Here is a 12,837-nt window from a genome sequence, read left to right on the forward strand (position 1 = left end):
CAGCACATTTCTGTCTCCGAAATACTCGGGTCCGTACTCCATTACGGATAAAGTAAGCCCATCGGTATACAAAATCAAATACCAAAATGGTAAGACTGCGTGGTTTCACATAAACCAGCTAAAGGCTTATGGAGCACAGTGAAACCACGCCCACCACGTCATGCTTGATGCAGCAGGCCAAACCCTACCCACAGCCAACGTGACCACACCAACCCCCTCCACGTCCAGCCCAGACACGGACTCGCCCCCCACTCCACCCACAAACTTTACACTCCGCCCCGGAATGCCCACAGACTGCAGCAGCAGAGACAGCGACTGTGACTCTGACGACAGCCACAGCAGGCCTCCCTACTATCCTGGTCCCACACCCAGCGACTCCGAGTTCGACTCCAGTGACCCCTTCCTCATCACTTTCTTAAACAAACCACACCACCGACCACCGAACCACACAGACTACCGCGACTTTATCCCCACTCAACTTGACGAACGCCATTCGCACCGCGACAACTCCTACAGACTCGTCCCAACTCATACCACGCAGCCCTCTCAACATTAATTCACTCCAGAATTTGGCACCCGGGAGAAGGGGACGACCCCGAGTCAGACCCCCAATCCGCCAACCCCTTTGCGACCCTGTTCGCAACAGAGAACTGAGGTGTCCACATGATGATTTAAAGGAGACACTTGGTGAAAAGTGTTGTCCTTCCTGATGGAACCTGCAGGATGTTTTACGTTGTTTGTATGTTTGTTTAAATGTTGTTCGTCCGACAGGAGAATTTTCTCACACGCCCGTTCTGCCGAAACCTCTGAGGACTTGCCTCAGAGACCCACCGCGGCCAGACGCTCGTTCAGAGCAACTAGCTTTTTAGCTGATACTTGTTCGGGTATCAGACGCCCGATCGTAACTGCTCTTCTGATTTGACGGGAGAATCACAGCAGCAACCCCACCATGATGACTACATTTTTGCCCGTTCTTGTCGGTTGCTCAGGCAGTGGAGAAACGGCGTGAGACCCGCCCTGCCTGGGGACCCCCCCCGTTGGTCAAAAACGCTCGGGTAGGGGAGATACGGTATTGGTAGCCGTCCTACCTGGGGACTCCATCCAAATCTTACCCGTCGCGGCCCATACGCACCTCATTCGACCTTTTCCTTTCAAAAACAGTTTTATTTATTTAGGCAACCTTTGGGTTGCTGCCAAATGCTATTTACATCCTAGAACATTTGGATGATAAATCAGCACTGGTCCACCATTGGGAAGTGTGCCGTGTCCTAACATTTGTTTTGAAAAAAAAAATGAGGGAGTCACATATAGTGACCAATTCTAAGGGAATAATTGGCCCCGCAGGACAGACACACTAACATACTGGATATTATACCAAGGTAGTTACAGGTACTATGCTTGTTTTACAGAACTCCTGAAGCTCCAGGACCGGAGAAAACGGAGAACACAAAGAAAGAAAAAGAAAGAGGACAGCCATGAGGACTTCTTTCATCGTGATCAAGATTTTTATACTGGACAGTTGGTTGCGCGGGAACACGGACCCCATTACTTCAAACCTCCCTGCCGTTAATGTTTCACTGCCCCGCAGTACCGAGGGCCCAGTCACCAGCCGCGCTGCATTATCCTGGTGTGCCAAGTTCATACCTTGGTACTCCCTGTCATACGTTATCGAAGCACTATTAGCGTCGGCCATACTCTGCTGTGCAGCGCAGACTATGCACCTCCGCAAATGGAGAAGGGGAGCGTACCGCGCTCGAACCCCGGTATGTCGGATCCAATCCCCTATGTTCGGGTATGACCAGACCCCAGACCCCCGCGACCTATAATACAAAAATAAAGAACAAGCACTTGCGTTTCCCTGTAAATAAAAAGATGTACAAAACTTTCAATGAAAAAAAAAAGTATGATCCTGAGCTTGACTGCCAAGCCAGGAAAGAATATATGGAATGTTATGATTGTTGTATGTTTTCGAGAGATAGGATGATGCAATGCTTGATGAGTGTATTTAGGTAAAATTAGAGGTTCCAAGTTTTTATTTTGTAGATACATGCCCCTGCCTGACATAGCGCCCTCAAGAATTGTTTAGGTAAATTTTTGTGCATAGCTAGGGTCAGAGTAGTGGCCATGTCGGAGGTGCCGCACCCCCCCCCCCCCCCCCCCCCCCCCAACCCGGTCAGGGAACGGAAAGGACAAAATTTATGTGATCCTTCGCGCTTCGCGTTAGGATCACAAGGAGGGTCTGTAGCCACCTAAAATGGCTGATTCCCTATTAATTTGGCCAAAACCCGATTTAAAATGGCTAACAGAAAAGGCTGATGGGAAAAGCAGCCAACAGGACACAAACGAACAGCTGCAGACAGAATAGCATATTCGGCTCTGGGGAAGTCGGCCCAGATCGATACTCAAGACTATTAGCAGCACATCAACCCAGACATCTGCAGTTTAATCGGCTATCCCCGGGAACAATTGCAACATATTAGCAATTGAATGCCGGACCAGACCTGTCGGCGCCTGCAGTGGCCGAAACAAAGACAGGTGAACGACCACCCCCCGATCGAGGAATCGCCCTGTTATTGGACATATCGAACCCAGTGATTGGGAACAAGTCCAATCACTTGGGACTCAGGGTAAAGGGCCGCCCCGAGAGGAGGGATCCCCTGGGCCCTATAAAGTGAGGGGCCAAGTTCAGATCTCTCTCTCTCCCTTCTTCACCTGCTCGAGACCTTCTCAAGAACATCGACCAGAAACAGTAAGTCTGACTCCAGCGATCGCTACCCGATAAAGACTCCTAGCCATCGACCCGTATCAGCCTTTTTGAATCCCACGGGCCAGATCCGATTCGATAAGTCATTTGTTTCCCTGACCTGGTGGGCCCTTCCTAAAGTTAAGTATTGGCCAGTAGTGATAGGTTTCTATATAGATAGTAGGATTATTGAGTAAGCATTAATTGTATATAATAAATGACGGTTGATTTCAATCTTACTAAGCGGGGTGCTGACTTATTAATCATAACTCGAGCTTGAACCACGTGGCGGTATCAGAAAGATACCTGGCGACTCGTGAGCAAAGGTGACATAATCAGAGGTAATAAAACTAAGGCTAAAAAGAGCACCAGTCTGCAGCCGCTACACCAGCATTCCGACCGGCAATAGGTGGTTAGTTCCACGCCGTCGGGAACTCGGCTGGTCGGGAGCGGAGGACCACTGGGTGGGCCTCTGTCAATGGGCCCCCAGCCGCGTGGCGTACTGCGCGATCACGCCGATTCTCGGGTCCTGGAGAATTGCTGGACCGGTGCCATACCCGATTTCAGCGTGCGTAAAAGTGGATTCTCCACCCCTCCGCCGAATGCGATTTCGCTGCGGAGAATCCAGCCCCTTTATGGAGGAGTGGTGCCAGGAGTGGTGCTAGAGGAGAATGAATTGTAAAGTTACATTCTTGTTCAAAAAGGGGAATATAGATAAGCCCAGGTCAATCAATCTATCTTTATTAGTGTCACAAGTAGGCTCACATTAACACTGCAATGAAGTTACTGTGAAAAACCCCATAGTCGACACACTCTGGCCCCTGTTCGGGTACATGGAGGGAGAATTCAGAATGTCCAAATTACCTAACAGCACGTCTTTCAGGACTTGTGGGAGGAAACGGACCACCCGAAGGAAACCCACGCAGACACGGGGAGAACGTGCAGACTCCGCACAGACAGTGACTGAAGCTGGAATTGAACCCAGGACCCTGGCGCTGTGAAGCAACAGTGCTAACCACTGTGCTACCGTGCCGCCCAGCAACTACAAAGTGGTCATTTTAACCTCGATCGTGGGAACGTTTTCCAGAACTGATAATCTGAGGCAAAAGTAAGTCACTTGGACAAATCTGGATTATTATTGAAAGCTAGCGCAGATTTGTTGAAGGCACAAAAAAAGCAAAATACTGCAGATGCCGTAAGCCTGAAATAAAAACAGAAAATATTGGAATAACCCAGCAGTTCAGGCAGCGTCTGTGGGAAAAGAAGCAGAGTTGAGGTTTCAGAATGATAACCTTACACTTTCATTTAGCAGAGCTATGGGGAAAAGGTGGGGGAGTGTGAGCAGCTGAGTTGCTCTCGCAGAGAGCTAGCACAGACACAATCGCTGAATGGCCTCCTTCTGCATTGTAGCTTTATTTCCCCCAAAATATCTTTTATTATAAAATTTGTAGAAGCTCATTACTTAACAGCGTAACATACAGTGTAAACCAGATCATAGAACATAGAGTGCAGAAGGAGGCCATTCGGCCCATCGAGTCTGCACCGACCCACTTTAAGCCCTCACTTCCACCCTATCGCTGCAACCCAATAACTCCTCCCAACATTTTTGGACACGGAGGGAGAATTCAGAATGTCCAATCCACCTAACCTGCTCGTCTTTCAAGACTTGTGGGAGGAAACCGGAGCACCCGGAGGAAACCCACGCAGACACGGGGAGAACGTGCAGACTCCGCACAGACAGTGACCCAGCGAGGAATCGAACCTGGGACGCTGGCGCTGCGAAGCAACTGTGCTAACCACTGTGCTACCATGCTGCCCACATCAGTTTCTTTCAAGACAGCATGTGGCACTCTGCAGGGCCTTACTGCACTTACAGTTACAGGTCATCCTTTGCAATAATCAATTCATGTCAAATATACAGCCTGACGGGGTTGATAGTTTCCCTCTGTGTAGTACGGTGGAGCACCTTTCCTCATTGAGTCTTTGCAGCAACTGCCGCAAGCTATGGTACATCTCTCAGCACATAGCCCTGGAGCTTGGATTGTAACCATTCTACGAATCTGTACAAACGAGGCTGAGGACTCGTGCTGCTGAAGCTCGGACCGTTTGCTGTCCATCTGCCCAGCCCAAGTTAAAATGATGGCTCTAATTTCATTTCAGAGGAGGAAGGAAATCCAAGATATTTGGTCTCAAAGTATTGAAGTGAAATTGGACAAGAAGAGAATGTACCAGCCTCCCTGAACAGGCGCCGGAATGTGGCGACTAGGGGATTTTCACAGTAACTTCATTTGAAGCCTACTTGTGACAATAAGCGATTTTCATTTCATTGCATTTTTCATGATGATCAAAGTAGAATTTAAGAGGAACATATGAACTATTTATCACAGGGAAAGAAAACTGTAAATTCATCTCCATAGATCATAAGACATGGGAGCAGAAGTAGACCATTCAGCCCATCGAGTCTGCTCCACCACTGAATGAGATCATGTCTGATCTGATGTGATAATCCTCAAGTCCACTTGCCCGCCTTAACCCCATAACCCTTGATTCCCTTACTGATTAAAAATCTGTCTGTCTCAGCCTTGAACATGCTTAACAACCCAGCCTCTACGGTCCCCTGTGGTAAAGAATTCCACAGCTTCACTACCCTCTGAGAGAGCTAAATGGGCGACCCATTATTCTGAGATTATGCCCTCTAGTCCTAGACAGTCCCCATAAGAGTCAACATCCTCTCAGCATCTACCCTGTCAAGCCCCTGGAGAATTCTATATGTCTCCAAAAGGTTGCCTCTCCTTTATAATTAATGTTTCCCCGAAGTGATGTAAAATGCTAATTTTTAAAATGCCTTTATTATAATTTTTTATTATTAATTGTTTTAAAATTTTGAAGGACTGAATTGGAACACATCTGTCGCCTGCCCTTTCTAAATGGGATCAGCTTGGATATGGAGATTGAGCACAGATCTGTAAGTCAGGCTAACTGTACAGGCGTGACTGGCTCTGACAAGTTGTGCTTTGACGATAACGGTGTTGGAAATACGGGAAACGGCAGTGCTGAGAAAGGAGCTGATCCAGACCCTGTCCCACAAGTGGTCACTAAAATTACTTTCCAAAGTCCAGTTGTACAGGACTTTTCTCCTCTAACTCCAAACCATGGGAAGCCCGAAGGAAAGATGAACAGAATAACAAAGCAACTGGGCAGCAAAGTTCAACCGACTAAATATTACCCCTTGATAGCAACCAGTTCAAGCAAACCATCTCAGAAGTTTTGCACTAGCAAGACCTCCGAAACAGCAGTCTGTTGCAGCACAATCAGCAAATGCTCCGATAATGAAGAATACAAAGTTAGTTTGATGGCGAGTGAAGATGAAATAGAGGAAGAGTGCATTTTTGACTTTAATCGGACATTGCGTGAGAAGGGAAACAGCTCAGTTGGAAATACTAGAATTGCACTTCCAGCGGTGAAGTGTAGGGCGAGATATCGCAATCAGAAACAGCCTATGAAGTCCTCCCTGAAGAAGTCATTTGACTGGCGCAGTCACTCTCAAACGAAGATTAGCGAAGATCCTAAGACGAGAGAGGAATGGAAGGACGACTGTGTAAAGGCGGCTTTAGAGAGAAATGTGAAAGCCGGCTTAAAAAAGAAACATCTTGTACCCCTCTATCAATCATCATTAAACCAAGAGGTGCAGGGTTGTACTTGTTCAATTTGTGAGGAATGTACAGTGTTTTGCAGTAATTGCCATTGTGGACAGCTTTCCCTTCAACAGCAAAACGTGCGTCATCTGGGATTGTTAAATGCAATGCAGCAGAAATTGAAGCAACTATATTACTGTGAATCAACAGAACAAAACTCCCATTGGAATAATGAAACGGCTGTGGATACAAATGCATCTTCGAATCAGCTTTACTACAGGGAGAACCACACTTTTCAAGGTCAGGATGAGCAGGACTGCTTGCAACTCCCACAGACAGTGGATTTTGTACTGTGTAAAACTCCCTCGCCAGAACGTACCGTCGAACTATCCAGTTCTCTGGGAGGTAAAGTTCCCAAAATAACCATGACCTGTCCTACCCCCGTTCCATGTAGGACATATAATGAGGTGGTTTCATGAAGATAACCGTATGGCTTTGGTTTTAATTTGGGCCGAGTTTGGTGCTTGCAGATTGTGTGTGTGTGTGTGTTGGGGGGGGGGTGTTGGGGGATGTTTGGGAGTTGTTGGCTGGTGTTGGGAGGGAGGTGGGTGCCAGTTGGTGGAGGAGGGGTTGGGGGTGTGACTGGAGAGAGTCACAAACCCACATGCTATGGGCAGCACGGTAGCATAAGTGGATAGCACCTTGACTTCACAGCGCCAGGGTCCCAGGTTCGATTCCCCGCTGGGTCACTGTCTGTGCGAAGTCTGCACATTCTCCCCGTGTTTGCGCGGGTTTCGCCCCCACAACCCAAAGATGTGCAGGCTAGGTGGATTGACCACGCTAAATTGAAATGAAATGAAATGAAAATCGCTTATTGTCACAAGTAGCCCCTTAATTGGAAAAAATGAATTGGGTGCACTAAATTTAAAAGAAGAAAGAAATGGCCATCGGTGTGTCAGTTCTACAAATGGCCCGAGCACCTGCCTGCAGATGTGTAAGAACCATCGACCCCGGGGATATTCATTGGGGTTGGTGGTAAACACAGGGGACAGTGGGGCTTTCTATCCCCAAAATACCTCCTGGGGATTTCTGGGTTTTTGACGACCTAAATGATGCAAAAAGATTTAACACTGGTTCCTTGAACTAAAGTCATTGCAATTCATGAATTAAAATTTTGTGGAGTGATTAGAAATGTGTGAAATATGCAGAATCTCATTAAGAATTTCTAAGCCACAACTGAACTTAAATTAAGTGCAATAAATGCTTGCGGTTTCAAGCATGCAAAGTATGTAACAACAGACATTGCCATAATATTCTACAGAATTGGAACATTGGCAACAGGAATATTTTTAACTGGCACCTACTCTGGAACAAAAAGCTGAATGCCTTGTGACATATTTTGGATGAATTCATTATTGCCGCAAATTGTGCGTGAACAATTAGTTCTTCAATGATCTAAGCACAAAATGTACGTAGACATGGAAATACCTTTTCTGTAATAAAGATTTCAGTGACATGTTTTGGATGCTTATATTTTAACCCCTACATGGTTAACGTTTATTATGAACACGTAAAACAATTTTTACAAGAAAAATAGCTTTAGCAAGTGAAAATCCATGAAGTATTGCGTGGACATTTTGATGCATGCTAACTGAACAAACGGTCAATTCACATGTATTGGAACCAATCAGAAATGTTACGTCGTATCTCAACGTTTGGAGCTTCTTGCGTCAGTTTCCAAGCTTTTTAACATAACTGCAAAAAAAAATAAAAAGCATATGTTTCTTTTTACTATTTCAGCTTGGTGTATTATTTTAAAGCGATTTGTAATTTTATTGAAGTGCTTAATTACTTCCTCTGGAAGCAAATTGCACTTAATCGGCAACAAGGCAAAATAATCCTCAAATTCACAACGTAGGTACAGCTTGTTTGGCCCATTGGCCGAAATTGTCCAGCCGTTCATCCCACCGACAGCGAACCCCCCGCCCCCGTCCCCCCAGCCGCTGCAGGTTCCCCAGCGGCGGAGGGTGCGAACAACGCGAAGACCCGTTGCCAGCGGCGGGACTGCCACAAAACACGCCGTGGGGGTTTGGCGGAAGAACCCGCCCGATTATCGTGCTTGTGCAGATGTTGGCTCTTCAGTTGAAGCTGGCTGAATTAACCCTATTTCCTCGCCTCTTCACTGAACTGCATCACCTTATATTATCCTTTGTTCAAATAGTTATCTGGCTTGATTCTGAATTTGGGACGTTTGACCTGAAATGAATGATTGAGCCATTGAGAGTAGTGGGATTAGACATTTTTCAATGCAGCTTTATCCTCTGAACTCTCTCGTGAGTGTTATTTTGCTGGTGGCTGGATTGCTGTTTGAGAAATGTTCTTTGATCATTATGGAGCAGAGATCAGAAAGAAATTGCCCTGCAAATTCTCCTCTTTGAAAGTTGCCTTTCAGACAGTTCATTCTAATACATGAGAACTATTTGAACGTGTGGAATGCAAACACCCACACTCACAGGCTGGGCTGAATGGTCCATTTCCACGGTGGATTTCTTACACTTGTGGATTTCCACGCAAGTAGTGAGTCCAGATTTTAATTGTGGTCCAGTGTTTGGCAGGTGAGGTTCGACTTCAGTTTAGAAAGAAGAATAGGGATATTTAAATTCACGAGCGGCCCTCCATTCTATTCAAAACTGGAAGTACTGCAAATTCCTGCTTTCTGGAAAGCACACCCTGAGCAGGACTGGCTACTGGGATGTCCCTTGAGGGAAGAGGAAGGGAAAGATCACAGCAGGGAAACCTCATGTCCTTCTGACATCAAAAAAAGCGTCTTTGTCAAAACTCTTCCAGGTTGGACTGCACTTGCCATTTTCTACTTGGATGTCCCAGTAACTGTGGCAGTCGGCCCCTGGTACCATATAAAAGCAAAAATGCCGCAGATGCCGGGAATCTGAAATTAAAATAGAAAATGCTGGAAATGGTTTGGCAACATCTGTGAAGACAGAAACAAAGTCAATGTTTTGAGTCCATATGATTCTTCTACAGAACTGCAAATCGATAAGAATGTAAAGATTTATAGGGCGGCACGGTGGCGCAGTAGTTAGCACTGCTACCTCACGGCGCCGAGGACCTGGGTTCGATCCTGGCCCCGGGTCATTGTCCGTGTGGAGTTTGCACATTCTCCCCATGTCTGCGTGGGTCTCACCCCCATAACCAAAAGATGTGCAGGGTAGGCAGATTGGCCACACTAAATTGCCCCTTTATTGGAAAAAGTTTTTAAAAAAGGAATGTAAAGATTTACATATAATTGGAGACACAGGGGGAGGAAGTGGGACAGAATAGAAGGACAGGGATTGGAGCAAAGGAGAGTTTGACATTGGTGACATGGATATAAGGTAAAGGGGGATGTTAATGGTGCTCGCGCCTGGGCTTCGCCATTGGCAGGACTGATAAGTCCAATATCTAGGGCGCGATCTTACAGAAACTATTCTAAGTACCAGCCTCCTCGAACAAGCGCCGGAATGTGGCGACTAGGGGCTTTTCACAGTAACTTCATTTGAAGCCTACTTGTGACAATAAGCGATTTTCATTTCATTTTTCAAGTGTGGTAGCGAGCGAGAATAGCGGGTGCGTCCTCACGACCGACCCATCGAGACCGCTACCGGTATCTAATGCCAATTAGGGCTGGTAATGATGCACCACGGGCTTCACATCGGAAAAGACTGTCCAGCCACCTGATTCGCCCGGACCACGCCCGGCAGCTACCCGCTAACGAGGGGGAGCAGCAGTTAAACCGATCCCGCAGAGAAAACCCCAAACATGCAGCCATGCCACCACGCAGGCCCGCTCCACGATTCGGAGCTGCCGACCTGGCCAGACTGTTGGACGCGGTGGAGTCGGAGAGTCAGCCACAGGGCAGTCAGTGTCATCTGGGATGCAGTGGCAGCAGGCGGACTGTCACCCAGTGTCGCAAGAAGCTCAACGACCTCCACCAGGCTGCACGGGTAAGTTAGAAACAGCCCCTGGCACCAGTCTCACTTGCCACCCCCTGGTGCCCCCCCGATGACCCTGTGGTTGACGCCGCACCCCCAACACAATACTACGCCTGTGCCCCAGCAAACCCTGGCACCCACCAGCACACTCCACCCAGTACCAGCCATGACCCCCTCCATCCCCCAGCAATGCATGAAGCATGCGGCACACAATGCCCTCTCTCTGTCCCCGCAAGACAAGTTGCCCTGGGTCCTCACCCCCTATGACGAACGGGCCGTGGAGGTCGTGGGGGTGGCTGAGGACAGAGCGGTCAGCGACGGAAAGCTGATGGAGGCAGGAACATCCAGGGCAGACAGAGGTCAAAGGGCTGCTGCATCCCAGGACCCAGCTGGGTCCCAGTCAGATGTTGAGCCTCTGGATCAGGTTTACCCGGAGCTGATGCACACGCTAGAGAGGGATGTCTGCGACACCCGAGCACGTCCATAGCCGACTGGAGGAGTCCCAAAGGCTATGGGTGCAGCACCGAGGCCAGCACTGCTAGGCTACAACCGCAGTGGAGAGCCAGGAGCACCGCATGAGCAGCGTGAGTGGTGGTGTCCAAGGCGTTGCTCAATCATGATGGCCATGGCTGAGGACCTCGACAGCATATCCCAGTCACTGGGGGACATGCCCTTGATGCAGTGGACCTTGCTGAGGTGCTGCGAAGTATGTCCCAGTCTCAGGTGGACCTTGCCGAGGCCCCGCAGAGACAACGGGGGTCACCAGCCCACCCTAGACCCCTCTCCTGACAATGGTGTGCCTCTGGGACAGCGGGCAGAACGGGGTGGCATGGCAAGGCATGTGTCACCGGCAGATTGGCCGAAGCCCTCCGGCCCCAGGCCCTCTAGACAATGCCCGCCAGGGCAATTAAATGCCACAAGGCACTGTAAGCAGCAGACTACCTCCACCTCTGATGTGCATCCTGGGATCACACCTAGACGGAACGGCAGAGCCCCAGTTGCCCTCTGACCTTCCCCGGCACCTGGGCTCGATGGTCCTAGACCTGCCACCGCCCCCCCCCCTCCCCCGCCGAGGCATACCACGTGCAGCTGATGGGTGTGAGGCATGATGGTGCAGACAGACAGGAGTCAGACTGTGCCATAGATTGAGGAGCACCAGAGCTCAGCTCACAGCGGGTTATCATCACCCTCCTGCCTTGAGTCTGTGGAGGGCACAGCAGACCACCACAAAATGGGGGACCCTCCAGGGGGTGTCCTGCAGGGCACTACCAGGGCGGTCGAGGCATCGGGACTGCACTGGACCCCAGACCCCAGACTCTCGCCGGTTACATTACTTGGACTGGGCGCAGGTTTCCTCCCCGATCCACACATCCAGCCTCTGGTTGTGTCAATGTCCCCAGTGCGGAGACCCTGCTCTTGGGTGTTTGATTGTTGGCTGCTGCCTCTGTGGTGTTGATGCCTCCAGTGTTCAGGCAAATAGTCCAGGACTCACAGTCTGATTGGGACACTCGACAACGCCACTGGTCTGAGACATGGCACATCTGCCCATGGGAATTCACTTGTAAGCTGTGAGGTGCTCACATTATTAACATTGCCAATTTCTTATTAGCGATAGCCGTCAGCTTTGCGGCCAGTGGCCACCACGATCAGTGGGAGTTAAAGTAATCTGCACCATATCGCCAAAGGAACTTTGTCCTGGGGGTGTTCGGTGGGACAGAGAGACAGCAGCTGAAGATGCGTCTGGTATGGGCATACAGGATCCAGGGTGGGCGCTGAGCCCCTCGCCCCATCAGCGCAGGTGTCCCCAACCGATGGCGGCTGATGCCCCCAGCCGGGCCAGTCCCTGCCCCCGCCCCCCTCCCACCGAGCACTGGGGCAGCAGCCCTGGTGCCCTGGGCTGATTACCCGATTTCCAAGATGGCTACTCACCTCCTCCGATACAACAGCTGCCATTGCGCTAGTTTTACGTTTTTAAATAGGTGCGCTGAAGGGCGTCCGTGTGACCGCTCGCTGGGGAGCCGGTTTGATCCCGGGCGGCTGTTAGATAGGGGGTCCTTCCTGTTAATCGGATGGAGATCGGCCTGAATTGGTGATTATCGGTTTGTCGCCACGTCACAAAGGGATCCGGATCTTGCCAATGGGAGCGGGCTGGTTAGATCAGCAACTGATCGGCCTCAATTACGATCTAATCAGCTCGAGCGGATTGCCCCCCGGCACGACATGCCCGTTAGATCATGCCCTTAGTATTGATAACTTATTTTCCTCATTGTTAAATTTGCTCAATATTGGTTCAATTAATCAATGCCCGATAGAAGCACAGTAGGAAGTCTTACAACACCAGGTTAAAGTCCAACAGGTTTGTTTCGAATCACTAGCTTTCGGAGCACTGCTCCTTCCTCAGGTGAATGAAGAGGTGGGTTCCAGAAACATATATATATATATATATATATATAGACAAAGTCAATGATGC

The 12,837-nt window shown here is 49.1% G+C and overlaps 1 protein-coding gene and 1 long non-coding RNA gene across 3 annotated transcripts in view; one reads left to right on the forward strand and one right to left on the reverse strand.

The window, feature by feature from the left end:
* The window catches only part of LOC140396507 (uncharacterized), a 42,438-nt gene extending 35,517 nt beyond the window's left edge, over window positions 1–6,921 (forward strand). For both annotated transcript variants that reach the window (XM_072485194.1, XM_072485195.1), the window contains one exon: window positions 5,633–6,921. In XM_072485194.1, the coding sequence (XP_072341295.1) occupies window positions 5,633–6,857 (1,225 nt within the window). In that variant the 3' untranslated portion in view covers window positions 6,858–6,921. The remainder of the gene's footprint in view (window positions 1–5,632) is intronic.
* A 1,078-nt stretch (window positions 6,922–7,999) lies between these two features.
* On the reverse strand, window positions 8,000–12,636 carry LOC140395944 (uncharacterized). Its single transcript, XR_011936413.1, has 3 exons — window positions 12,297–12,636; window positions 8,892–9,325; window positions 8,000–8,133 (listed from the first exon to the last, which is right to left on the reverse strand). It is a non-coding gene; the product is annotated as an uncharacterized lncRNA (long non-coding RNA).
* Between the last annotated feature and the right edge of the window lie 201 nt (window positions 12,637–12,837).

Source organism: Scyliorhinus torazame, chromosome 19 (assembly GCF_047496885.1).
Source record: "Scyliorhinus torazame isolate Kashiwa2021f chromosome 19, sScyTor2.1, whole genome shotgun sequence".
In the NCBI taxonomy this organism is placed as follows: domain Eukaryota; kingdom Metazoa; phylum Chordata; class Chondrichthyes; order Carcharhiniformes; family Scyliorhinidae; genus Scyliorhinus; species Scyliorhinus torazame.